A 23,142-nucleotide genomic window follows, 5' to 3' on the forward strand; every position below is an offset into this window, starting at 1 on the left:
GGTCCCCCGCGCCTATATTTGGACCTATCAGAAATTTCGCCGTCGCCGACGCTCATTGGCTCACGCTCCTCACCCCTCTCATTCGCCACAACCTCCATCCTATTCACCCTCCAACCATGTCCGACCCTCGATTCGCGAGGCTCCACTCAGACCCAAGATTTCGTCGTCCAAAGAAACAACAATTCAAGGTCGCTGTAGACGATCGCTTCAAGAGCGTCTTCGAGGACGACAAGAAGGGAAAGAAAAAGGGCAAGAGCAGTGCGTGTGCCAACCATCCCTTTGATTGGGTACCTGCCTTGCTGATGAGTATATACCCGTTGGACCTTGGCAGATGCGCGCGTTGACAAGTATGGCCGTACACTCTCCGACTCGCACGACAAGGACAATCTTCGCCGCTTCTACCGCCTTGAGAAGGAAGAAGAAGAAGAAGTCCATGCTGGTCCTGACTATGCTCGTGGAGAGGGCCTAGTCGAATCCTCTGACGAGGAAGACGACGAACAGCAAGGAGACGACGACGACTCTGATGCGGGTGGTCCTGTCACTCTTGGCCGTGATCCATCTAAGCCAATAAGAGTAGACGATGCTGACCTAGAGATTGATCTTGACGAGGATAACTTTGCGGATCTCGATGCTCAGGCTGAAGCTTACTCGAAGTCTGCCCCTCAGGACGAAGATAATCAGGACGAAACAGAACGCACAACGCGAATCGCTGTCGTTAATCTCGACTGGGACCACATTCGGGCCGTACACTTGTACAGAATCTTCAACTCGATAGTCTCACCTGCTCCTGCCCACGCATCCTCCTCGAAGGCTACCTCGAGCTCTATCCGCGGGAAGGTCCTGAATGTTCGTGTTTATCCCAGTCAATTCGGCAAGGAGAGGATGGAGAAAGAGGAGAGGGAAGGGCCCCCGGTGGAGTTGTTCAAGAAACGGGTCGACGAGGACGAAGAAGTGAATGAGACCAATATCTACGAGACTGGCGATGCAGACGAATACGATGCGGATGCATTGCGTAAATATCAGTTGGAGCGGCTGAGGTATGCTCTCCTGTTCCTATTACAATCCGTTCTATCTGACCATGTACTTCAGGTATTACTATGCTATTGTCGAATGCGATTCAGTGCAGACCGCTTCGCATGTCTACAACGAGCTGCAGGGCACAGAGCTCGAACGGTCTGCGAACGTCTTCGATCTCAGCTTCGTTCCGGCCGACATGACTTTCGAGGACGACTTCCGGTACGTTTGTCTCTTCTGGACTACGACTAATTCTTAATCTGGCCTTACTACAGAGACGAGGCCACTGCTGCCGACCTCACTGCTGATGCCAGTTACAAAGGTCTCGACTTTGTGACGGACGTGAGTACAATAGTGCTATCATCTTCTATTCCCGTATCTTAATGCGCGTTTCCGTTCAGGCTCTTCGTCATTCAAAAGTCAAGTTAACCTGGGATCAAGACGACCCCGAGCGTAACCGCGTCACACGACGAGCTCTATCCCGCAAAGAAATCGAAGAGAACGACTTCCGAGCCTATATCGCCTCTTCCTCCGATTCCGAACCGGAAACCTCTGTGGCCGCTGTGGGCAATAATAAGACCATGGAGCGGGATAAATTGCGCGCGCTTTTACTTGGAGGAGGCGGGAATGATATGCCGGAGGGATGGGGTGGTGGGGATAGGGATGGAGGGGATGGCAAAGACGGCGAGGTGGATATGGAGGTGACGTTCATGCCGGCATTGAGTGGGACGAAGGAGGGAGATGAGACGACGCTGGACAAGTATCAGAGGAAGATCAGGGAGAAGCGGAAGAAGAGAAAGGCCGAACAGAAGGGTAAGGGTGATAGTGAGGAGGAGGCCGAGTCCGCGAAGAACAAAGTCGCGGCGGATGACTTCTTTGGCGATAGTGGGGAGGAAGACGCTGCCGTTGAGACTTCAGACAAGCACAAGAAGGACAAGGGGAAGGACAAGAAGAAGAAGGGGAAGAAGCTCGCCGAAGAGGAGGAGGAGGAACGTGGGCCGTCGACGAAGGAGGAACTTGCGCTACTTGTTGGTGCGGACGTTCTGAACTCGGAGCCTCAACATTTCGACATGAAGGCCGTACTCAAGGCTGAGAAGAAGAAGGGAAAGAAGGCCAGGAAGGGGAAGAAAGGGAAGGGTGATGACGAGGGTGATAACGAGTTGCAGGAGGACTTCCAGCTGGACGTCACGGATGATCGATTCAAAGCGTTGTATGAGGATCATCAATTCGCCATTGATCCAAGCCATCCTCAGTACGTCCTCGCGTCCCCTATTTCCGTAAATTTACTGATGAACCTTCCTCCACAGCTTCAAAAAGACGAAGTCTATGTCTGCCCTGCTGCAAGAGCGGACTAAACGAAACAAAAATCGGTCGGGTGACCGTGATGACATTGGGTCGAAAACGGCAGGGGAGTCTGGCGAGGGCCAGAGTCTCCAGAGTCTTGTCGAGAGCGTCAAGCGGAAAAGTGCGGTTGCAGAAGGTCGCACTGGGAAGAGGCAGAAGTTGTGATCCTTGTACCACTCTCCTTTTGATGCTAAGTCGTTGCGACCCATCGTGAAGATAGCATTCTCGCTCCACGAAGTTTCAGGTCTATCTTTCGGCAAAGATATACAAGACAGCATGCGATAGCAATTCGAGCATATACACCACATTCAAGCACAATACATTGGGTGATACTTCTTGGCCACTTCACTTCGATCAGGCTAGAGATACATGAAAAACGAGAACGTCCACTTATGAGATCTTCGCGTTGGAGAAGTCCAGCTCGGGGTGGGCGGCCTGGAACTTCTTCAAAGCCTATAGTAAAGATGCGCGAACACTATGAGCGCGTTCTGATAAATAGCTTAGCGTGAGCCTACCTCTTGTTTCTTGAGTTCGTCAGAGGTGGGTTTGCCCATTTGCTGCAAATGAACATCTATAAGAACGCGAAAAGAGCTTCTCAGTAAGAGCGAGACGCACCTTCTGCTGATTATCGAACTGAAGGAGGAAGAAGGGTCAGAATGAGATAGTCATGGATCAACTTGGTTCATACCATCATCTTTTCAACCATCCCCCTGCAGAGGTGTCAGTACAGTACAAGTGCAAGGCGAAGTCCATTGCGATGGCTTACCTGGTCTCGCCATCCAGATCGCTGAGCTTGCTGTTCTCGGGCTCGATCTTTCGGGTGTCGATCTTGGGGTGGTGTGTAAGGACATTCTCCCACCACTGCTGCTTGTTAACCTTCTCGAGATGGATCTCAACGGATTGCTGGTCCTCTAATGAAGAGAGCGTCATGATACGGTCCTCCATGGAGAGGTAGACTACCTACCCAACGTCCAGGTACTGTCATCCATCTTGACTTCCTTGCACAATTCGCCGGACATAATGGGCTCTTTGCCCTTCAGACCTACGCTCAGCTTCTTTTTTGCAATAACAACAACGAGGTCGCGCGATCGTGTCCCTTTAGGAACTGGTACGACAATATCGACCTCGCCAAGCTCCTGCTTCCACGAGTAAGGAAGCGCTGGAGGCAAAGGGGATTGTGGATTTAGGGACCAAGAGACGTACAAGGCATCAAATCAGAGCTGACCTGCCTGCTCGCCCGCCTCGCGCTCACGATCAGCCTTGTCCTTCGCTGCTCGCTCCTCTGGCGTGAGTTTGTCGTACTCGTCTTCGGTCATGATGCAAGTGAAGATGGGTGGCGATGGAGAAGGAACCGGAATGAGATTATCGTGGCCCGAAGGAGCGTTAAGAAGCGTGCGAAAGTGCACGTGAGACGTGTGTCTTACTGGTGATGGGTGCGAACCCGCACTCGCCGTCGTTCGCTTTCTTTTCTTCCTCTCATTCCGAGTCTTCGCCTTTCTCTTGCCTGTTCAGCCGTCCTTTTGAGCGACCACAGGGTACCGGAAAAATGGCCACCGTTGATACCTGGGATGATTTTGAGGTGCGTCCGTTCAGTGGCAGGTTTTACGTCCTCTATTCACGCCAAAAACCGGTTTTGCAAAATAGACGCTCAAGCAGGGCATTCGCCACAATACCGTCGATAGACTGAAGCACATCGTCGCAGGCTTCAACGAAGAGAACTTCACGATGCTGAGCAAGACAGGAAAAAAGCAGGATCTCATCGAGCGCATAACTGGATGCATGGATCTCTGGAAGGCGAACAGGGACGTCGACAAATGGACGAAGGCGCGCGGCGTGCTCTATCAAGTCCGGAATGCCGGCCAGTGAGTCCGGCTCCTTCTTGCTCTCAACCGCGACCGCGCTCGCTCCCTGTGGCGAGCACGCTCGTCTCGCGCACGATTTCCCCTTTACCCCACGCCCTACATTGCTTTCTTTTTAAATCACTATGAAGCCACATACTAATCACGCGTTACCGCGGCGTGTACCTCCCCCGGCGTCTAGATACAAGCACGGCGGTTACACTCCATATATGCCCAACACCAAACCTTTTGCATCCAACGCAGCCGCCGCCGCAGGGCCTAGCACGGTGACACCATGGCAAACCTACAACGGTAACACGACCATTCGCAAGACAGTACCAGCCATACCTGGGGCCATGGGTGCAGCTTCTTCACAAAAACTCCGTACGCATGTTTGATCGCCTGGCGATAAAAGCAGATTGTACTCACGCGCGCTCGCGCAGCTCCCCGTTTTAGGCCTTCTCCGTTCTTCAATGTCGAACAAATGGTTTCAAATTTTGCTGAGTGTCCCGGTAAGCAACCTCTTTCGCGCCACATAATTTCTTTTTGTTCATGCTATTTGGTCTTCAGAGTCAACCAGCGGCGTTGATCGCCGCCAGCAGTCAGTATCATTCACGTTGACCAACGAGCAGGTCGAAAAGCTCAAATCAACATCGTATGCTTCGTATGCCCTATATCGCTTTGAATCTCGACTAACACGTGACACAATGGTTCAGCTCGCCGCATCAACTTCGCCTCTACTGCACATCTTCTTCATATTACGCACCCGCATCCTTCCGCGCGACCTCTGGGCCATGTCCTATCGAGTTCCCACCTACATGCGAAGTACGAGTGAATGGTACTCAGATCACCGCTAATATGAAGGGCCTGAAGAAGAAGCCAGGGACAGCCCCTCCCGCTGACTTGACCAAGTTCACAAGAATGCAGGCTGGCGTCCCATCGAAGGTGGAGATGGTCTACGTAAATAGCCAGCAGAACAATAACCAGCAACCGGCACCTCCGAAGGTACGACGATCATCGCTATGGTGACTCCATTCATCCCAATGACCGTTTACCGTGTATACAGAAGTACTACATCGCCGTCATGCTCGTCAAAGTAACCAGCGTTGACCAGCTGATTACGACATTGAAGGCGACGAAGCGAAAGACCAGTGAGGAGATCCTTGCCAAGAGTAAGTCGTGTATACGTTTTCTCATCACCATCCATACTTTGACTAAACTATAATGACCTTTAGTGAGGGCCTCAGTCTCTGATGATGACGATATCGTCGCCGGTCCTGTAAAGATGTCAGTCAAGTGCCCAGTAAGTCGCCATCTACTTCTAACCTCATTGTATATTTCTTACACGTTAATTCGCTGTCTAGCTGAGCTACATGCGCATAAGCACGCCGTGTCGAGCGATCCAATGCGTACATCCACAGTGCTTCGATGCGCTATCGTGGTATTCGGTCAATGAACAAACGACGACATGGTCGTGTCCTATATGCGAAAAACCAGTCAATCACGAGGACCTCATAGTCGATGGGTATGTTACTTGTCACTACTCTGAATTGAACGTCACTGATTTCCTTCTTCCGACAGCTACTTTGATCATATCCTGAAGGCCACACCGGAGGAAGTCGAGGACGTTATGGTGGAAGCTGATGGCGAGTGGCATACATCGGACAATATGTACGCCTCCCCCGCATGGAAGGCAACCCATAAACCTCCACCGCCAGCCCTCAGCTTACCTCCGACACCGGAGAAGAAACCTCATCTCAACGGCAATGGAAAGTCGAATGACAAGGAGCCGGAACAGGAGGTCTTCGTCCTGGATGACTCTGATGACGAAGAGGAGGGACAGGTCAAGCGCGAACTTTCGTTTTCTGTTCGACAAGACTCATCTGCCCTCTCCAACGACTCGGGTCCTCCCGACTCACAAGTCATCGACTTGACGCTGGATTCGGACGAAGATGAGCCCGCGCCGCCGCCGTCGCTCGCGAGCTCGAACGGGAAACGAAAGGCACTGGACGACCTGCCGTCTCCGACGGAGCAGATCTGGAAGAAGTCTCGTGTGCAGGATGCATCACACACGGTGATGAGGAGCGTGGGCAACTCTGGTAACGTCAACGGTTCTCTCAATGCCTCCACCAGTGGTAGTAATATTGGCGGAAGCTCCTCGTATATGAACGACGTGGGCGGTTATTCCCAGCAGCCGCAACACCCTCCACTACCCTCGTTCCAATACGACTACAACACCGGACCCGAGAGCCGTCTTCCTCAAGCCTCGTACACGAGTAGTCTTGCGTTCGCGAGGGATTACCCGCCTCACTACACGCCATCGTCTTTGGCCACGAACGCGTCGAGCCTTGCTTCGACTTTGTACAAGGATCGCTATCATTCCCATCGGTGATTTCCTTCGCTCTTCGTATCTTGGACGTTTTGCACACTTCATGTTTTTGTCCTGTTTCTTCGCATCGCATATGGGGTTTTCGCCTACCTAGGAGCGTTCCACGCACATAATGTCCCGGTTCTCTTGTACGCCTATGTACATATACAGCATCGACCACTCGTCGCGGTTTCTATTGTTTTACAACGCATGCACCATACATGTCCTCCGTACTCTCCACTAATATGAACAACATGAGCCCAGCGCTAGGTTCGTCAGACGCCTTATCGCTACGTATGTGGCGCATCTTCGGTCTGGATGAGATGGTGAGTGCACTCAGTCCACAACTGCCCCAACAAGTCATGGGATTACCGAGGTCGAGCGGCTCGCCGGGCTCAGGAGGAGAGCGTCCTCGATAAGTTCATGATTGCGGTGCTGGAACTCGCTCGAACTTTGAGAAAATGCAAACGGAGAGCGCGAGGAGCTGGCAACAGTGCCTTGCGCTTTCCGATTGGACCCGGCACAAAGATATCCACGAATCAGGGCGTGGGTGATGTGCCACGGCGTAGGGCACTTCGCAGCTTCGATAGCTCTAGGGCTGCTTGATATATATGCACTCGAAGGGCAAGTCTACGGGCTTGCGGGTTGCTGCTATGGGCAGAGGGGCTGGAGACTGAGCAGATACGCTTGCAACGCCGTCGAAGGGAGGCGGCCCGCTGCCATACGTGGGAAAGGGCGGGGGAACCAATGGGATTGTGGTGCGTGGTCGGAGTTAGGGAAAAGTCGGGATTCGCCGTGGTCTTTATGGACGCGCGCGCCGTTTTTTTCAGACCAGTTCGTTTCCTTCCCTTCCACCACCACCACTCAGTCCCTCTCCCAAAAAATGGCCACAGCCAAGAAGGGGAAGACCCCCGCAGAGTTCGGCAGTATGTGTTCTTTCATCGCTCTCCCCGTCGTTGCTCTCGTCGGCGTCGTTCTCGTTGCTGATTCGCGTCTCGTTTCCAGTTGATTTCTTGATGGGTGGTGTCTCCGCTGTACGTTTCGCCGCGCCGCCCTCGCGTATTTGTCTGTTCTCAATCCATTTTGTGCTCCCTATAGGCTGTTGCGAAGACATCCGCTGCCCCCATCGAGCGTATCAAGCTGTTGGTTCAAAACCAGGATGAGATGGTGCGACCCGTGCGCAGTGTGTAGCCGAGTGTAGCTTAGCCCTTTCCTCTCTAGATCAAGCAAGGTCGTCTCGCCACACCATACAAGGGTGTTGTGGACTGCTTCCGTCGTACCTACGCCGACGAGGGTCTTCTCTCTCTCTGGCGTGGTAACACCGCCAACGTCATTCGTTACTTCCCCACCCAGGCCCTCAACTTCGCTTTCAGTCAGTCGTGCCCTACTTTTACCCGGGACATCCATACTAATGCACAAATTCAGAGGACTACTTCAAGTCCTTGTTCGGTTTCAAGAAGGAGGCTGGCTACTGGAAGTGGTTCGCTGGTAACGTCGCGTCTGGTGGTGCTGCCGGTGCTACGTCCCTTCTCTTCGTCTACTCGCTCGATTACGCCCGTACCCGTCTCGCCAACGATGCCAAGTCAACAAAGGGTGGAGGAGCCCGTCAATTCAACGGTCTCGTAGACGTCTACAAGAAGACCCTCGCTACCGATGGTATTGCTGGTCTTTACCGTGGTTTCGTTCCTTCAGTCATGGGTATCATCGTCTACCGTGGTCTCTACTTCGGTGTCTACGACTCCCTCAGTACGTTCTCTTTCCTGCCAATTCAATCGCCAGCGAGTCTGACCTTTTTTTGCAGAGGCCACCGTCCTCACTGGTGCTCTCCAGGGTTCGTTCCTCGCCTCGTTCGCTCTCGGTTGGGGTGTTACCGTTGGTGCTGGTCTTGCTTCCTACCCTCTGGACACCATCCGTCGTCGTATGATGATGACCTCCGGTGGTTCCGGCCCGCATTACAAGAACATGTTGGATGCTGGTGCTCAGGTCCGTTCGGCGATCACCCTGTAAAAGTTGTGCCAGTGCTGACTTGTGTCTTATGTCTTAGATCGTCGCCAAGGAGGGTACCAAGTCGCTCTTCAAGGGTGCTGGTGCCAACATTCTCCGTGGTGTTGCTGGTGCTGGTGTGTTGTCGCTCTACGACAAGCTCCAGGAGATCATGTTCGGCAAGGTCTACTCCGGTGGTATGTGTATTTCTCACGCTCTCTCTTATCTACATGCTGACGTGTCACTCCAGGATCTGGCTGATCGTATTGAGTGGTTGGATTCTCGGGGGCTCGCCATCTTCATTACATGGGTTACGACCTTTTCTCTTAATAGACTCGTTGATTATATTCCTATTCTTGTCTTCTGTTTGGCTGGATAGATCATACAGCGATTTATTAAGAATTCGAAGTAACATGCATTCGAAAGTATACCCTTCTTGCATCCAGAACGGCGCAAAGTCAACGCCTGCGTGCCGTCAGAAACATGTTTAGATTTTGAGTGAATAAAGGAACGGACTAAGTGAGCCGCTCTTCATCGCGTTGTGTGTTGAGCTGTAATATGAGAATGGACTTGAACTGCTCCTTTGCTCATGCCACTCTGGCACCGACCATGGTCCGTCTTGCAACGTCGTAATCTCGTACTCCCCACTGGTGTCTTTGCCAGGGACGTGTCTACGCAACCTCTGAAGCTCGTCCTCCGGCCATACCAAGAGTCTTGTCTCGATGCTTGTCTCGATGCCCTCGAATCCGGCGTCTCGCGCATCGGTGTATCTTTGCCCACCGGTGCAGGCAAAACCGCTGTCTTCATCTCGCTGCTGTCCCGCATATCACCTCCTAAGACCCAACCCGGCGCGACGCGTTGTTTGGTCATCGTGAATAGCATCGAGCTCGCGAGACAATCTGCCAGCCAAGCTGAGAGACTGAGGCCTGATTGGACGGTGGAGATCGAGCAGGGTGTGAAGCATAGGGCGTCGGGGACGGCAGATATGTGAGTGTGACGGTTGTATTTGTACCCTATTGGCGCGCCAGGCTCTGACGGTTGAGCTGGTGATGTATATAGTACTATTGCGACGTATCAGACTTTGCTCCAGGCGCAGAGACTTGCAAAGTTCGATCCGAAGTGTTTGAAAGCGGTGGTTGTGGACGAAGCGCATCATGCTGCTGCACCTTCGTGAGTTTCCCTTGCTCCTCTTCCTTGTTGGAGGATCAACAAACGGCTGTGTACATAAGCTGACTGGCGGAGTAGGTACCGCAAAATCCTCTCCCACTTCGACCGCGCCATCGTCCACCCAGATTCAGAATTCACACCGCCTCCCATCCCGCATACTATCCCGGTCATTGGCTTTTCTGCGACGTTCAGCAGACATGATGGCCTCGCGCTTGGGTCCGTGTTTGAACGAATCGTCTACCATAGAGACTTTCTGGAGATGATCAAGGAGCAGTGGTATGTATGGACCGCTTGTCATTTGACGGCAGGTTCTGACTAGACAAGTTTAGGCTGTGTAACGTCCGCTTCACGACTGTGAAAGCGAATATCAATTTGAAGGAGGTCACCGTCAATTCGCGCACGGGCGACTTCAATCCTACGAGTCTTGCTCAGGTGATTAATACCGAGACGGTGAACAGGTTGATCGTCCAGACGTGGCTCGACAGAGCAGGTGCGCCTACGCTCGTATCTTCTTCCCTGAGAATTCCCGCTAACACCGTTATTCATCAGGTTCAGAGAAACGCAAATCAACGCTCGTTTTTTGCGTCAACCTTGCGCACGTACGACAGTTGACAGATTGGTATCGTGCATACGGGATCGACGCACGCTACGTCTACTCTGGGACGCAGATAGCGGAGCGTAAGGCCTTGGTGAATAGTTTCAAGGCGGGCGAGTTTCCGGTACTCGTTAACTGTGGTGAGTATCTACCTGTCCATCTTCTCACGTACGAATACTGATCACTGGTGATGGTTGTAGCCATTCTGACCGAAGGCGCGGACATACCCAATATTGATTGTGTGGTCGTTGCACGTCCTACGCGCTCGAGGAACGTGTTTGCGCAGATGGTCAGTCTTTCACTGTTATCAATTTGGAGAAATGGTCGTTAATGCTGAACGTTCGGTCGGACAGATTGGTCGAGGCATGAGATTGTCTCCTGGGACGGGGAAACAGGACTGTCGAATCATCGACTTCGTGGACGTTATGGACCGTGTCCCAGGCATCGTCTGTACCCCAACACTCTTCGGGCTCGATCCTAACGAAGTCGTCGAAGGTAATCTATTTCTCACTGGTCACCAAATCCAGCTCTGACGTCGTCAATGATACCGATACCTGTCAGACCAATCAACAGAAGACTTGGAAGGCCTCGCAGAAGCCAAATTGACAGGAGAAGACGGTGATATAGTGTGGCGCGGGGACAGCACGGATAACATTCCAGAACCGACGACGGTGACCTACATCGATCACGATAATCCATTCTCCTTGGTGAATCAAGCTTCGGGCGCTGCACCGAATATCATGAAGCTCAGTCGGAATGCTTGGGTAGGATGTGGAGACGATGTGTATGTCCTAGAGTGTCTTGGGAAAGGACATATTAGAATCGAACCTACGGAGGATGATGAGGGTGTGTTGAATTCATTTCGTTAAATACTTATGTCCCTCCCTCATATAGGCTGCTTTCATCACTGTCGCAGGGGAAGTTCACTTTGCGGCTCACTATGCGCCAGCGATGGATTACAAGACCGCAATGGCCATGAAAATCTCGCGATACCACCATAATCGACAAATCCTGACGGCGACGACATTGACCGACGCCGTCCGGGGCGCAGACACATACGCCACGCAAAAGATCATGAAGGGGCCCTTAGCACTCGGGTTCGTTTGCGTTGCTGCAGTCCCATCTAGTCATCTATACTCACCCTAATTTGTCGGAATGAAATGGTTCGGTGCTATCCAGGCTACTCCGGTCTGCGAGGTGGAGACAGCTCCCGGCGACCGCTAACCAACAGGCCTTCGTCGCCAAGCGCTGGGGCATGCGTCCTACGACGCTCATTCACCCAGATGCATCGATGACATCGGCGGGTGAATCTAGCTTTCCTGACGAGGTTAAGAAGTTGACGAAGGGCCAGGCGGCGAACATCATCACCCGGCTGAAACATGGTGCTCAGGTGCGTTGTGCTTCTTTCTTTGTACGTTCCATTGATTGCGCGACTTACGGGCGGACATCATTTCCTTGTATGAAGGCTCGATATGCGAAGAAGGTCAAGGATAAGTTGAAGGCGGAGAAAGTGGCGACGAAGGAGCGGATGAGACGGGCGAGGGAGCATGTGAGAGTCGGGCCTTTACATTCTGGTGATAGCGCGAAGTTGTTAGTGGAGGACAAAAAGGACGCTTTCCTATCTTGAGGTTTTTCTTGGTCTCGTCTCGAAGGTGGACGTTGTATGCTATATACCATCCTGTAGTAACAATACCATAATCATGATCCCGTCACAGAAAGCAACGGCGACACCGCCAACGAACTCTGCAACGTCTTCACCGCCGCTCCCTGCGCCCTCTCCACCGCCGCCCCCATCGTCTCTAACCCATCACCACCACCACCACCGCTGCTTTTCCCTTCAAACAACCCCGGATCCCGAACCACCTCGGCCAACAACGCACCGACCAGAGTGTCCCCGGCGCCCGTGACGTTCACGATCGAGTCCTCCGCGATGATATGCGCAGGGAAGTGACGCAGGAGGATGGTGTCGGATTTGCCGTGGAGGATGATGGTCCGGCGGGGGACGTTCGTCTGCTCCCCGCTAATCCATGATGATGAGTTTGAGGAGGAGGAGGAGGAGGGGATGCGAGAGACGAGGATAACGCCGATGGATCCGCATTTGATGACGAGGTTCTGGAAGAACGGGAGGAGGTTGATCGCCATTTGGGCTACTCCTTCATGGACGAGGAAGCCTAGCGTCTGCTTGCTCTTCCCTGCCCCTTCTCCTTTTCCGTCGCCCCCAATCGCGGTCCCAGAGTGAGAATGAGGTCCAGGTGCGGCAGGAAGTCGTGCGAGCTGCTCTAACTGTAACCGAAACTCGGAACCAAGGTTGAAAGAGTCGATGGTCCGCCACCAGTGTGGGTGGCTCGTGAGCTCGTATGACTCGGAACGGGCGGCGTTGTAGAGAGCGGAGAGCTCAAGGAGGTTGGGGGATGCGAAGGTTATTGGGGCAGAGCGTAGTGGAGTGTTCGTATTCGTATTTGTCCTTGTATTGAGCCATGAGGCGATGGCGGGCATGATGGCGGTGGATTTGAGGACGGAGGTGGGTTCGCTGGTAGGGTAAGGGGAGTTAAATCAGATTGTAGAAACTATAGGAATGAAATCGCTTACAAGAAGACTAGGTAGAAGATGCATGAGCGGTAGATTAGTCGAGCCTGTGTAGGGAGGGAAAGGCAAGAACAATTCACCATTGAGGTTATTCTCGCTTGCGTGACGAACGACAGAAGTGAGCATCCTTGGGGATAGGTTAGCGTCGACAGCCACCACCGAAGGGCTATGCCTTTTCAGCTGATCGAGAACCTGATACAGAAGAAACAAGCACACATCAGTAACAAATTCCAAGGCATACAAGTAGGACACAAGCTACACACCTCCTTCTCTTTCAACGACAAGATAATATCCATATCTGCCACACCCCCGACAAGCCCACCTTTCCCGTCCAACACCATATTACACACCGCGGTCCGTCCATCGTCAGCCTCAACTTCGCTCTCATTCTGATCGGCGGCCAACAGCCCATCGGTTCTCATCCCCATCCTACCCATCTCATCGACCAACAACCTCCCAAACGAGTCCTTACCCACAGCCGAAACCAGCACCGTTGCCTCCTCCTTTGACTCTGAGTTAGTAGCCGAAGAAAGTGACGAAGACGAAGAGAACGAAGAAAGCACGCGATGTGCCGCCTCTGCTACATTACGCCCTACACCACCCAGAGAAAGCGAGACGCGCCCGGGGGAGGTGGAGTATAGACCTTTGGTGCCCGTTGGGTCGACTGTGGGCGATACCTGGGCTGTGATGTCGATTGCGGCTGAACCGATGACTACGAGCTTGGCTGGAGGTAAGGGGAGAGGACTTGAGGCCGAGGAGGTGGAAGTTGTAGTTGATGTTATAGATGTCGGGACCGTCACTGGAAGCGGAAGGCTGTCTGAGGAATTGAGCCCAGGGACAGAGTAGGTCTGTAGAAATATACCGCGAAGATGAATTCATTCATTGGTGGTATATATAACACACAAAAAATCAGGACTCATACATTCGATCCTCTCGTCTCATCCTGCTCAGCAATAAGCTTCGCATGCTCCACCGCGATCCGTCCACCCACCAACGCCGTATTCTCAATCAACGCAATATCTACACATTCAAGTTTCATATCACCCGTCAGTCAAGCCCGACTCATCACAAAACGGAGTGAAAGGACAGGTGGTGAGACATGAGAACGTACTGCTAGCGAGAGACTTCCCCTCCGTAAGCTCGCCGACACGTTTCAGCAACCACGGAGTGGCCTCCTTCCCGCGCTTGGCCATCCCGTTCCCTTCGGATTCTGCGACGGCCTGTTCGACGGCTTCTTGGATGCGTTCGCCGATGGCTTCGTAGGTTTCGGGGATGGGGACGCCGAAGAGGACGCCGGTGTTGATGTTGAGCTTGTCATGGGTCACTAGTGGTTGTGCATCGTTCGAGTAGTCAATAAGGATTGGGTGAGATTGGAATTGTAGAAAGGGGGGAGAGGGAACGGGGACACTGACGTAGGACTTGGGCAGCCGTTTGCGGGTCGTCTAGCCGCCATGGACTCTGAACAATAAGGTTGATATCAGTTATATGCTCTCATAGGAAAGAAGTGGGATGGGATACTGTACCTTGAACCCGCTTCGACGACTGTAGAAGGCGGGGAAGTCGTTCGTCTTGCCGTAGGTGAAGACGGGCACTCCAATGGTTTCCTATATGCCCACATCAATGCAAGAAAATCACCGAGTGGAGGCGAGTGATTACCAGATATTCGAGCGTCCTAACATAAATCCAAGTAGGTGTTTAGACGACTATCACATCTCAAGGACACATATTTCTGACCTTCCAATGTCCAGGATGGATTTAACGCCAGCTGAGACGAGTCCGACGGGGCTCCTACTTAGCTCTAGCAGGTCCGCAGAGACATCCATAGCTGAAGTAAGGACACGCATCAGAGCTACATTCATTGGGCGAAACTAAATCACGTACAGTTCTCTCCTCCGCGATGTACACCACCGAGTCTGAGTTATATAGCCCGTTCAGTCACAAACTCATAGCAGTGGCACCATGAACGGCATCTCACCCTCCTGTAGCAAACACCTCCACCACTCTTCAATAAGGGAGAAAAGTAGCGTATAGGTCTCAAACACACATACCTTTATCCCCGCCAACGCAGCGAGTATAAGCGTCGTACTACAAGTCGTCCCCCCATCCCTCTTCAACGCCATAGCAGCCGCCAAATCCCTCCTCGAAAGCTTAACAGACTCCGTCGTCGTATCAGCCAAATACTCAAGCTCCCCGCGCTCGAGTCCATACTTAATCCGTCCGCCAATCAGACCTATGGTCGCGGGTACCGCGCCCGTAGAAGCGACGTTACGCTCGACAGAGAGCGCGGTGTCGAGGTTTGTGGGGTGGGGCATGCCATGGGTGATGATGGTGGACTCGAGCGCAACTATTGGTTTTCTGGTGATGAGGGCATCGAGGACTTGGGGGTGTATGTCTATGGGTGCGCCGTTGTCGAGGGCGCGCGAGAGCGTGGCTGGGAGGGATTTGCGGATTGAATGTGAGAGGACGGCATGTCGAACGGCGGAGGGCAACATGGCACGAACGACAACGACAACGACGACGACGACGGTCTGACTAGTTGTTGAGGAATAAATTCAACTCGAGCCAGCAGTAGTTATCCTCCCGACTCAGCGACGCGTCGAGAGAGCAGCATGTTGAGAGACGGGTTGGCCGTGCGGAACTGGGAAGGATCTCGGATGCGCGGATCTGGATAGGGGTCCACATTTATCTTATCTCTGTTTGTGTACATGGACGTCCACAACGCTGCCTCCGTCGACGCTCGTCTCGACACCGAGCATGGCCCCGTCGTCCTCACACACGACAGACTCGACACGAATGAGATAATCGTGTCCGTAGGCGACGATGCCGCCGGTGCTGTCGCCGTCTTCATAGGCACCACTCGTAACTCCTTCAAAGGTGTCTCACCATCCCCCTCAGAGATTCATTTCTCAAACTCGTCACTTACGCCACGATCTAGGAAAAGTAGTCACGAAACTCGAGTACCAAGCCTACAGCAAACTCGCCATCAAGACCATCTCCGACATCCTCACCACCACCCGCGCCTCCGTCTCCCGCTCATCCCACGATCCTTCCCCCAACGCAGTCTCCCCGCTCATACGGTGTACGGTGCACCACCGTTTAGGAACGGTACCGGTCGGAGAACCCTCTATCGTGATCGCCGTATCGTCGCCACATCGGAGGGAAGCATTCGCCGCGTGTGAGCTCATCCTCGAGGAGGTCAAGAAGAAGGCTCAGATATGGAAGAGGGAGTATTATGAGGGCGAACGGGAGGAGGATGCGGAGTGGAAGGCGAATGCATAGCACTGGGGGAATGGGACGCTGAGCTGCGTTATCCCCGAAGGAAGCGCATGCGTGGAAGCGGAAGATGGTCATCAGCGCCAAGGCGCCCATAAATACAATATGTATTATCACAATCGATGTCGTCGATGCAATGTAGCAAATATGAGTCCATCCGGGAAATAGTACAGTCCCAAGCGCAAGCGCTCGGGGAGAAGCTAAAAGCACAATAATGATCTAAACCTTACAATGCACGCCCAAGAAAAGATCGATAGGGAAAGAGAGTGATACGTGGCCGGTCGACGCCTACTCTTCCTCCTCTGGGTCGCCGATACCACTCTGCAAGATAGCGAACGTCGTCTCAGATTCTGGTAGACATGGCGAATCGTAGATCTTGCAGACACGGGTGTTGGCTCGTCCCTTCTTCAGTTGCAATCTGTAGCAAGTCAAGTCATGTACCTTCATGAGCCACTCGTCCACAATCTAGCGCGTGGAGAAGACATGCTCACCGTGTTGTAGATGCGTGAGCGAGGATATTCCCTCCGATCGGCTTCTTCTCATTGGCGGCGTATGGACCAGCAGAGGCGTCAGGATTTGACATCACTTGGTTGCTAAAGACGACTGCGATCCCGAACTAGAACGACATCAGTCCAGTAAGTGCGGTAGCATGATGAAGGAGCCACCATACCTCATCCGCCAGTCTTTGCAAGTTTCGCAAGAACTTTGATAAATGCGCTTGTCGAGCAGCCAGTTCTCCACGACCGATGTAATCACTCCGGAACAACGCAGTTGCAGAATCGACGATAAGCAAACAGAATCTGTTACCATCATCGCAGTCAGCATCTGCACCTTACCTCCTCATTCGCCTGGGAGAAACGCATATACTCACCTTGACTCGGACATCAGAGCGCTTGCGGCCGTTAATAACTGGTACTGATGATCCGCGTTATACGCCCTCGCGTATGCAACATTATCCAGGACCTCCTCCCCGTTCAGTCCCAGGCGCTCTGCGACGGCAAGCAATCGGACGGGACGGAAAGTGCCCTCAGTGTCGATATAGAGACATTTACCCTCTCCACCTCCCATATCGACAGGAAGCTGACATGTCACGGCTAGGGTATGGCAGATCTGTGACTTTCCTGTCCTGAACTCTCCAAAGAGCTCGGTTATGGAACCAGTCTCGATACCACCTGTGGAAGAGCGCGAAACACGAGGTAAGACGCCTAGTCGAAGGAGACGTGCAGGGTATGCGTACCTCCAAGTAACGTATCGAGGTTCTTCGAGCCAGTCGTTATATGTACAAGTTCCGATCTACGCGCGTGCACCTCCGTAGCACTCTGAAAACCAAGCGGAACGATCTTCTGCGCTGTGATCCAAAAAAAATTCGTCAGTCCACACATTGGATGTATGCGCACCCGCCGCGACGAGAACTGCACCTTCAGCCAAGATCTTCTCCGCTTTCTGCTCAGAGATACCCTTGATACTAATGAGGTTCTTCTTCGGGGTATATGCGATGGCTTCGACGGTGTGGAACCCTGCGTCTTCGAGTTTCTTGATGTCGTTCGGGTGGATGCCGGCCTCCTGCAGCTTCTGGACGAGCATGGGCCCGGAGATTTGAAGCCCTTCCTCCTCCTCTTCCTGTTGCTGTTGCGAGTGTTGAGAGGCCATGGTATAGTAGTGCGTATTATGGGTATAGGACGCAGGGGCTTTGATGGTAACTTTGCAGAGATGGTGGTGGAAGGGACGATCCTGAGGAAACGAGGCGAATGCATTGCCAATTTGGTCGACGCGTCGTCACGTGGGCGCGCGAGTCACGGCGTTCCCGATCGCGATTTTTCCTCGCCACACTGAGTGGCGTAAGTGCAAATGTCAAATTATCAGAAAGACTGGTGAAAGAGCAAATGCAATAGGACGATAGTCAGGTGTATAGTGTAAGTAACTATCTTCATGAGGGCAACACGGGATCAGCTAGAGCGAAAGGCTCCTTGCCCAAGGTTCTCTCGTACCACTGGACGGCCGCCGCGTCGAGCACGACGGTCGACCACTTGACGAGATCATACACTGTAGCCTCCTCCACGCTCATCACCTCCACATTATGCAAATTCCTCGTCGTCCTCTCCAACCTCTCCGGAACATCAGCCTCTCCACTCACGAACAGAACCTTGTCCTGATCCCACTTCAGCTCCTTCAACCTCTGCAGCATCCCCTGCGTCTTATTTCCCTTCCACTCGAGACTCTCCACCACCCTCAACCCACGCTCCTTCACCCGAGTGCTCAAAGCGACCCGCAGACCCATCTGTATCACTTTGCGGTTCAACTTCGTGCTGAAATCGCGGGGCTTGGGTCCAAAGGCGACACCTCCACCCTTAAGCATGGGCGACTGGCCGTCGCCGAGACGCGCACGACCGCTTCCCTTTTGACGACGGATCTTGCGTCCTGAGCCGCGTACTTCTCCGCGGGTTTTCGTGTTGGCGGAGCCTTGACGGAGCGAGTCCAGGTGGTGGACGACGCAGAGGTGGAGGATGTCTCGTCGGATGGGGTGCGCGAAGACGGTGGGGTCGAGTTCGGCGACTTGGTCTACGGGTTCGGTGCCTCGTGGGGGAGGAATGAGAGAAGACATGGCGACGTAGACGGGTTTTCTGGTGGGGACGGCTGGAGGACACTTGGTAATGATTCACAGAATGAAGTCCAATGACTTAAGCGCACCTTGTTCAACCTCTACGACAGTACCATCGGGGGAGTTCGCAGCTGGAAGCCGTGTATGTGAATAGAAGTGACAGCAACGGACCAAGGATGCACTATACCTCTAACAGAAGCCCTAACATTCGACCGAGCTGTACAGCTATTAACGAAGCAATCCATACAGAAAGGTCAAAGAACACGTACCTTGCAGAATACTTGATCGCCGACTCCTACGGTTGAGCAGTGCTCCTTCAAGTGGTGAATCTGGCGTCGCAGCGACAGCCTCCGTGGCGAGTCTTCGACATACTAGTTTGGAGGGCTATCATCACTGCTATTAGCACAGATTTTCGGATAGTTCAACACTAACTAACCTGGCCCAAGGCCTGCCGTGCGAGAGCGAACATAGCGCGTTCACTTTGGTAAAGAGGAAAGTAAGTGCGAGGCCTCCGTGCCGGGTCTCCGGGTGGCCGGGGTCCTCCCACCGGTGCCGGCTTCGTGCTGTCTGCCCCAGCGCGCACCAGTCCACTCGGCCCTAAACGCACTCGACGACCTCGACAGGGTGAGTCTCTGCCATTTTTTGCTGCTGTTCCATCGTGTTCGACGCTCTGGAGGCTATCAATGCAGTCTACTCGTTTGAACGGCCGAAATCCATGGAGTCTGGCGTTGGATGGGTCCGAGCGTGATAGGATGACCTCGGTGCTAACTTTTGTCTCCCTTTCTTGAATCTATAGCTCCTCCTCAAGCAGAGCCCGGCTCACCTCTCCTTCTACACAAAATGTCGTCCTCTCCCAAGGCCGTCCAGACTTTCGGCAAAAAGAAGGCATGCACCAACTTCCTCTATCTTCCAACTCAGTAATCACCCGGCTAACCTACCTTGCTACTCTCCTTCTTCTGTTTTCCGACTCGTTAGACTGCCACCGCGGTCGCCCACGCTCGTGAGGGCAAGGGTCTCATCCGCATCAACGGCTCCCCCATCCAACTCGTCCAGCCCGAGATCCTCCGTTTCAAGGTCTACGAGTCCATCCTCGTCGCCGGCGAGGACGCTTTCGCACCCATCGACATCCGTGTCCGCGTCAAGGGTGGTGGACACACCTCGCAGGTCTACGCTATCCGCCAAGCGATCAGCAAGGCCGTCGTCGCCTACTACGCCAAGTACGTCGATGCGTACAGCGCAATTGAGCTCAAGAAGAAGTTGGTCGCCTATGATCGTACACTCTTGATCGCCGACCCGAGACGGATGGAGCCCAAGAAGTTCGGTGGTCATGGTGCGCGTGCTCGCAGGCAGAAGAGGTGCGTTTCTCTTTGCGGATCGGCTCGGTGCGCGTTGAGTTGGATGCTGATGGGCGGTTTTTACGATGTGCAGTTACCGGTGAAGGGTTGTCGTGCCGGGTTGTTCTTTGCTCTCCGTTCTCGTGCATTCTCGTCATCATGTTTTACTCTCCTTCTTCACTTATGCCATGACAACATGCAAGGGTCTATGCAGTGTATGATGTGGCACGCGGAATTGCAGTGCGTCTGTATCAAGACATGGACTGAGACTGGCAAGAAGTGGGACGTGTTTAGAACAGCTTGGGAGCACAGAAAAGAGTACGGCAAAGTATTCGAGATGACCACCAAGGATCTACGGATTGAGAATGAAAGCAATGAAGACGGCATCATCTCCTGCTACCACTGGTCTATGCAACTTTGCCGCCTGCGTTCGCTGTCCAGGCGAAGGCATTCCGCCCATAATACTATTACTGATTCCAAAACCTCCTTGTGAACGGTATGCGATGTCTTGACGAGTGTTACGCAAACAACCACCCGCGTTGATTTTTTTCATCGAGCGAGTGCGTAGGACTTGCGTAATTTTATTTATCCAAGTTTGAGCACATAGAGCGTCGAAGCAAACTGAGATGCTATTTCCCACGGCTACGATGTGGTCATCCCCCTATCTCCGCCACTGCACTCCGTCATTCAAGCAGGTCAAGTGGCCACGGCAGCCAATCATCCTACCCATGGCTCTTCCATACTGCCGTCGGCCTTCCTTCCAGCTCCTCCTCTCCGACAAGAGACGTTCACATCCACTCATCGCTGCTTAGATCTCTTTCCTTCTCATCCACCAACCACCATCACCACTACTCTTCACTTGAACGCCAATAATATAAATCATGTCGACCTCAGGACTCGAGAAAGTCTCGTCTAACAAGGCGTTCGGTGGTGAGCTCACGAAGTACAAGTTCAAGGTACTGTCACCAGTCGCCCCTGTCCCACAGTCATATCCTTGTCCATCGATTCGAATCCCTGACTTGCGAACGGACTTACAATAGTCTGCAGCCCTCGGAGGCCTCGACGCGAACTTCAATCTGTTCATCCCCGCTAATGAGAGTGGTGAAAAGCTGCCTGTGCTGGTTTACCTTGCTGGGTTGACTTGTACGGAGGATAATGGGTGCGTATCGTATCTCAGCCGTTTCGTCTACCTCCACTCAGCCTCGCCACATACATCATTGATCTCACATCTCACACATTTTTTGTTTTGTCCGACCCAGGGCTCAGAAAGGTGCCTTCCTCGGCCCCGCAGCGAAGGAAGGTATCGCTATCCTTTTCCCTGATACTTCTCCGCGTGGCGCGGGGATCGAGGGAGAAGATGCGGACTGGGACTTTGGTACCGGTAGGTCTCCTTCATGTGCTATACGTCCATTCATTTGCCCATGCTAATCATTTGTACTGAATATTTGTCATGCGTGCAAAGGCGCTGGCTTCTACCTGAACGCGACAAACCCAAAGTACGCGAAACATTATAACATGCGCACCCACGTCACGCTCGAACTCCCACAAGTCATCGAGTCCGCCGGACTGCCCATCGTACGCCCTGCCTTTCTTTCGATTGATTGTTTTTCATCCTCATCCACTCATACGTCTAACCCTCACCCCAGGACTTCCGCCGCGCCTCCATCTTCGGCCACTCCATGGGCGGCCACGGCGCCCTAACTCTCTACCTCTCCACCCTAACCGCCCAATCTCACTCCTCCGCCTCCACCACCGCGCCGCTCTCGCAGACCGGGTACGCGTACCGCTCCGTGTCCGCGTTCGCGCCGATCTCGAACCCGGTGAACGCGCCGTGGGGGAAGAAGGCGTTCGGCGGGTATTTGCAGGGCGGGACGGAGGAGGCGAGGGGGATGTATGATGCGACGGAGTTGATTGGCAAGGTTGGGGGTGGGAAGAAGGTGGATGTGTTGGTTGATTATGTGAGTGTTTTGGGGGTTTTTGATTGAGACTTTTGTTGTTGAGGGGAAGGTGGTGCTGACGTTGGATGGGCGTGTGTGCGATGATTTAGGGAACGGCGGACAACTTCTATAAGGCGGGCCAGCTCCTACCGGAGAACTTCGTGAAAGCTGCACGGGAGGCTGGGTTCGACGAGTCGCAGGTGGTTGTGCGCGCACAGGAGGGATACGACCATAGTTATTTCTTTGTGGGTACCTTTCCTTTCCTTTCCTTTCCTCGCTCTATCGACTGCCACAATCTGACTCGACGTCGCATTGTAGATCTCGACGTTCGGAGAGGACCATATCAAGTGTGAGTTTTGGAATATTGAGACTCGTATATCACTCTCTGACGAACGCCTTCGCTTCCACTGTTTTTACAGTCCATGCGAAGTTCTTGAAGGCCTGAATGCGACCCATTGTTTGAGGTGATGACCATGACCGAGTACTCCTTGTGTATTCTAAAAAAGGGAAGAAGTTTTATCCATGTATCAATGTTTGAAAATCATCATATCCATTGTCGCAATACTCTGTCCAATAGGGCTTATATGTTAGTAAAAACTTGGAACTTTTTGCGAAAGCTCATTGGCGGATCGGGCAGATCTTCCGCCAACAAGTTCCAAGTAAACTTGAAACATATAAGGTCTAATAGTTGGCGGACCTTGTCTTCTGTCCTTTTCTGCCAGTTCTCCGTCGGTATCTCTATGGATTCCCTGCTCTGGGGATCTTCTTATCACCGTCTGGTCTATCCTCTGCAATGACGCATCACGTCCCATAGTGAATGCTCGATGTCAGGATCTCCTTCCTCAACGCTAAGCTTGCGCCACTCGGGTCACGGTGCCACCCCCTATTCGGTTGGAATCGAGACGCGGCGATGTCCAGCACGTTCACCGTTGCCTCCGGATCCACGTCGCCGCGAACCTTCTCCTTCCCTATTCTTTCGTCCATCCCTAGCTGGTAAGTATTGCGCCCTTGGTTAATCGAATGACATTGTCCATGACGTCGAAATGTCTGCGATAATATCATTGGCACACGCTTGTGGCAACCCTTGATGCCGAGTCCGCGATT

The 23,142-nt window shown here is 53.0% G+C and overlaps 10 protein-coding genes across 10 annotated transcripts; 7 read left to right on the forward strand and 3 right to left on the reverse strand.

Moving 5' to 3' along the window:
- Positions 1 to 116: 116 nt before the first annotated feature.
- On the forward strand, positions 117 to 2,523 carry STEHIDRAFT_45902 (uncharacterized protein; the record flags this gene model as incomplete). Its single annotated transcript, XM_007297882.1, has 6 exons — positions 117 to 264; positions 332 to 1,037; positions 1,090 to 1,236; positions 1,290 to 1,356; positions 1,416 to 2,266; positions 2,322 to 2,523. 6 exons carry the CDS (start codon positions 117 to 119, stop codon positions 2,521 to 2,523), a joined length of 2,121 nt encoding a protein of 706 aa, XP_007297944.1.
- A 225-nt stretch (positions 2,524 to 2,748) lies between these two features.
- Positions 2,749 to 3,674, reverse strand: STEHIDRAFT_48283 (nuclear movement protein nudC; the record flags this gene model as incomplete). The annotated part of the gene is made up of 7 exons (XM_007298045.1): positions 2,749 to 2,811; positions 2,874 to 2,915; positions 2,974 to 2,991; positions 3,047 to 3,068; positions 3,125 to 3,269; positions 3,323 to 3,517; positions 3,584 to 3,674. The coding sequence occupies 7 exons, from the start codon at positions 3,672 to 3,674 to the stop codon at positions 2,749 to 2,751; spliced, it is 576 nt and encodes a 191-aa protein (XP_007298107.1).
- Positions 3,675 to 3,848: 174 nt separating this feature from the next.
- STEHIDRAFT_136385 (uncharacterized protein) lies at positions 3,849 to 6,845 on the forward strand. The gene is made up of 11 exons (XM_007298861.1): positions 3,849 to 3,937; positions 4,003 to 4,220; positions 4,399 to 4,580; positions 4,640 to 4,708; positions 4,767 to 4,851; positions 4,913 to 5,201; positions 5,263 to 5,368; positions 5,432 to 5,499; positions 5,561 to 5,721; positions 5,778 to 6,295; positions 6,351 to 6,845. The coding sequence occupies exons 1-11, from the start codon at positions 3,905 to 3,907 to the stop codon at positions 6,362 to 6,364; spliced, it is 1,743 nt and encodes a 580-aa protein (XP_007298923.1). The 5' UTR covers positions 3,849 to 3,904; the 3' UTR covers positions 6,365 to 6,845.
- A 552-nt stretch (positions 6,846 to 7,397) lies between these two features.
- On the forward strand, positions 7,398 to 8,980 carry STEHIDRAFT_71375 (ATP:ADP antiporter). Its single transcript, XM_007298113.1, has 8 exons — positions 7,398 to 7,490; positions 7,570 to 7,598; positions 7,663 to 7,731; positions 7,786 to 7,936; positions 7,990 to 8,310; positions 8,366 to 8,547; positions 8,609 to 8,744; positions 8,798 to 8,980. The coding sequence occupies exons 1-8, from the start codon at positions 7,448 to 7,450 to the stop codon at positions 8,806 to 8,808; spliced, it is 942 nt and encodes a 313-aa protein (XP_007298175.1). The 5' UTR covers positions 7,398 to 7,447; the 3' UTR covers positions 8,809 to 8,980.
- Positions 8,981 to 9,136: 156 nt separating this feature from the next.
- Positions 9,137 to 12,665, forward strand: STEHIDRAFT_89608 (P-loop containing nucleoside triphosphate hydrolase protein; the record flags this gene model as incomplete). The annotated part of the gene is made up of 11 exons (XM_007298247.1): positions 9,137 to 9,534; positions 9,607 to 9,717; positions 9,793 to 9,990; positions 10,044 to 10,204; positions 10,264 to 10,449; positions 10,510 to 10,598; positions 10,663 to 10,804; positions 10,871 to 11,155; positions 11,226 to 11,406; positions 11,489 to 11,699; positions 11,775 to 12,665. 11 exons carry the CDS (start codon positions 9,137 to 9,139, stop codon positions 11,934 to 11,936), a joined length of 2,124 nt encoding a protein of 707 aa, XP_007298309.1. The 3' UTR covers positions 11,937 to 12,665.
- A 53-nt stretch (positions 12,666 to 12,718) lies between these two features.
- Positions 12,719 to 15,261, reverse strand: STEHIDRAFT_117545 (uncharacterized protein; the record flags this gene model as incomplete). The annotated part of the gene is made up of 13 exons (XM_007298862.1): positions 14,944 to 15,261; positions 14,871 to 14,887; positions 14,777 to 14,808; positions 14,630 to 14,720; positions 14,552 to 14,567; positions 14,419 to 14,499; positions 14,308 to 14,353; positions 14,007 to 14,219; positions 13,818 to 13,915; positions 13,159 to 13,743; positions 12,976 to 13,087; positions 12,911 to 12,917; positions 12,719 to 12,839 (listed from the first exon to the last, which is right to left on the reverse strand). Coding segments are annotated over exons 1-10 (1,114 nt in total), but the record flags the coding sequence as incomplete, so codon positions are not given.
- Positions 15,262 to 15,600: 339 nt separating this feature from the next.
- Positions 15,601 to 16,174, forward strand: STEHIDRAFT_45863 (molybdenum cofactor synthesis 2; the record flags this gene model as incomplete). Its single annotated transcript, XM_007297877.1, has 2 exons — positions 15,601 to 15,769; positions 15,831 to 16,174. 2 exons carry the CDS (start codon positions 15,601 to 15,603, stop codon positions 16,172 to 16,174), a joined length of 513 nt encoding a protein of 170 aa, XP_007297939.1.
- Positions 16,175 to 18,041: 1,867 nt separating this feature from the next.
- STEHIDRAFT_117546 (ribosomal protein L4) lies at positions 18,042 to 19,241 on the reverse strand. The gene is made up of 5 exons (XM_007298863.1): positions 19,204 to 19,241; positions 19,037 to 19,151; positions 18,955 to 18,984; positions 18,857 to 18,898; positions 18,042 to 18,802 (listed from the first exon to the last, which is right to left on the reverse strand). The coding sequence occupies exon 5, from the start codon at positions 18,768 to 18,770 to the stop codon at positions 18,096 to 18,098; it is 675 nt and encodes a 224-aa protein (XP_007298925.1). The 5' UTR covers positions 18,771 to 18,802; positions 18,857 to 18,898; positions 18,955 to 18,984; positions 19,037 to 19,151; positions 19,204 to 19,241; the 3' UTR covers positions 18,042 to 18,095.
- Positions 19,242 to 19,351: 110 nt separating this feature from the next.
- On the forward strand, positions 19,352 to 20,370 carry STEHIDRAFT_117547 (ribosomal protein S9). The gene is made up of 4 exons (XM_007298864.1): positions 19,352 to 19,391; positions 19,564 to 19,652; positions 19,743 to 20,122; positions 20,196 to 20,370. Exons 2-4 carry the CDS (start codon positions 19,608 to 19,610, stop codon positions 20,203 to 20,205), a joined length of 435 nt encoding a protein of 144 aa, XP_007298926.1. The 5' UTR covers positions 19,352 to 19,391; positions 19,564 to 19,607; the 3' UTR covers positions 20,206 to 20,370.
- Positions 20,371 to 20,887: 517 nt separating this feature from the next.
- STEHIDRAFT_89624 (carbohydrate esterase family 1 protein) lies at positions 20,888 to 22,600 on the forward strand. Its single transcript, XM_007298248.1, has 8 exons — positions 20,888 to 21,057; positions 21,142 to 21,260; positions 21,361 to 21,482; positions 21,564 to 21,676; positions 21,748 to 22,059; positions 22,149 to 22,283; positions 22,357 to 22,387; positions 22,458 to 22,600. The coding sequence occupies exons 1-8, from the start codon at positions 20,983 to 20,985 to the stop codon at positions 22,481 to 22,483; spliced, it is 933 nt and encodes a 310-aa protein (XP_007298310.1). The 5' UTR covers positions 20,888 to 20,982; the 3' UTR covers positions 22,484 to 22,600.
- Positions 22,601 to 23,142: the final 542 nt, after the last annotated feature.

Source organism: Stereum hirsutum (assembly GCF_000264905.1).
Source record: "Stereum hirsutum FP-91666 SS1 unplaced genomic scaffold STEHIscaffold_1, whole genome shotgun sequence".
Lineage (NCBI taxonomy): Eukaryota > Fungi > Basidiomycota > Agaricomycetes > Russulales > Stereaceae > Stereum > Stereum hirsutum.

Excerpts from the sequence above, each read along its gene's own strand:
- STEHIDRAFT_136385 (XM_007298861.1), top strand. The coding sequence starts at position 3,905 with ATGGCCACCGTTGATACCTGGGATGATTTTGAG. Across the intron at positions 3,938-4,002 it reads ATACCTGGGATGATTTTGAG|ACGCTCAAGCAGGGCATTCG; the intron begins GTGCGTCCGTTC and ends TTTGCAAAATAG. Across the intron at positions 5,202-5,262 it reads AGCAACCGGCACCTCCGAAG|AAGTACTACATCGCCGTCAT; the intron begins GTACGACGATCA and ends CCGTGTATACAG.
- STEHIDRAFT_117546 (XM_007298863.1), bottom strand. The coding sequence starts at position 18,770 with ATGTCTTCTCTCATTCCTCCCCCACGAGGCACCGAACCCGTAGACCAA.
- STEHIDRAFT_71375 (XM_007298113.1), top strand. The coding sequence starts at position 7,448 with ATGGCCACAGCCAAGAAGGGGAAGACCCCCGCAGAGTTCGGCA. Across the intron at positions 7,937-7,989 it reads GGCCCTCAACTTCGCTTTCA|AGGACTACTTCAAGTCCTTG; the intron begins GTCAGTCGTGCC and ends GCACAAATTCAG. Across the intron at positions 8,311-8,365 it reads CGGTGTCTACGACTCCCTCA|AGGCCACCGTCCTCACTGGT; the intron begins GTACGTTCTCTT and ends CTTTTTTTGCAG.
- STEHIDRAFT_89624 (XM_007298248.1), top strand. The coding sequence starts at position 20,983 with ATGTCGACCTCAGGACTCGAGAAAGTCTCGTCTAACAAGGCGTTCGGT. Across the intron at positions 21,261-21,360 it reads ACTTGTACGGAGGATAATGG|GGCTCAGAAAGGTGCCTTCC; the intron begins GTGCGTATCGTA and ends TGTCCGACCCAG. Across the intron at positions 21,677-21,747 it reads AGTCCGCCGGACTGCCCATC|GACTTCCGCCGCGCCTCCAT; the intron begins GTACGCCCTGCC and ends CCCTCACCCCAG.
- STEHIDRAFT_117547 (XM_007298864.1), top strand. The coding sequence starts at position 19,608 with ATGTCGTCCTCTCCCAAGGCCGTCCAGACTTTCGGCAAAAAGAAG. Across the intron at positions 19,653-19,742 it reads AGACTTTCGGCAAAAAGAAG|ACTGCCACCGCGGTCGCCCA; the intron begins GCATGCACCAAC and ends CCGACTCGTTAG.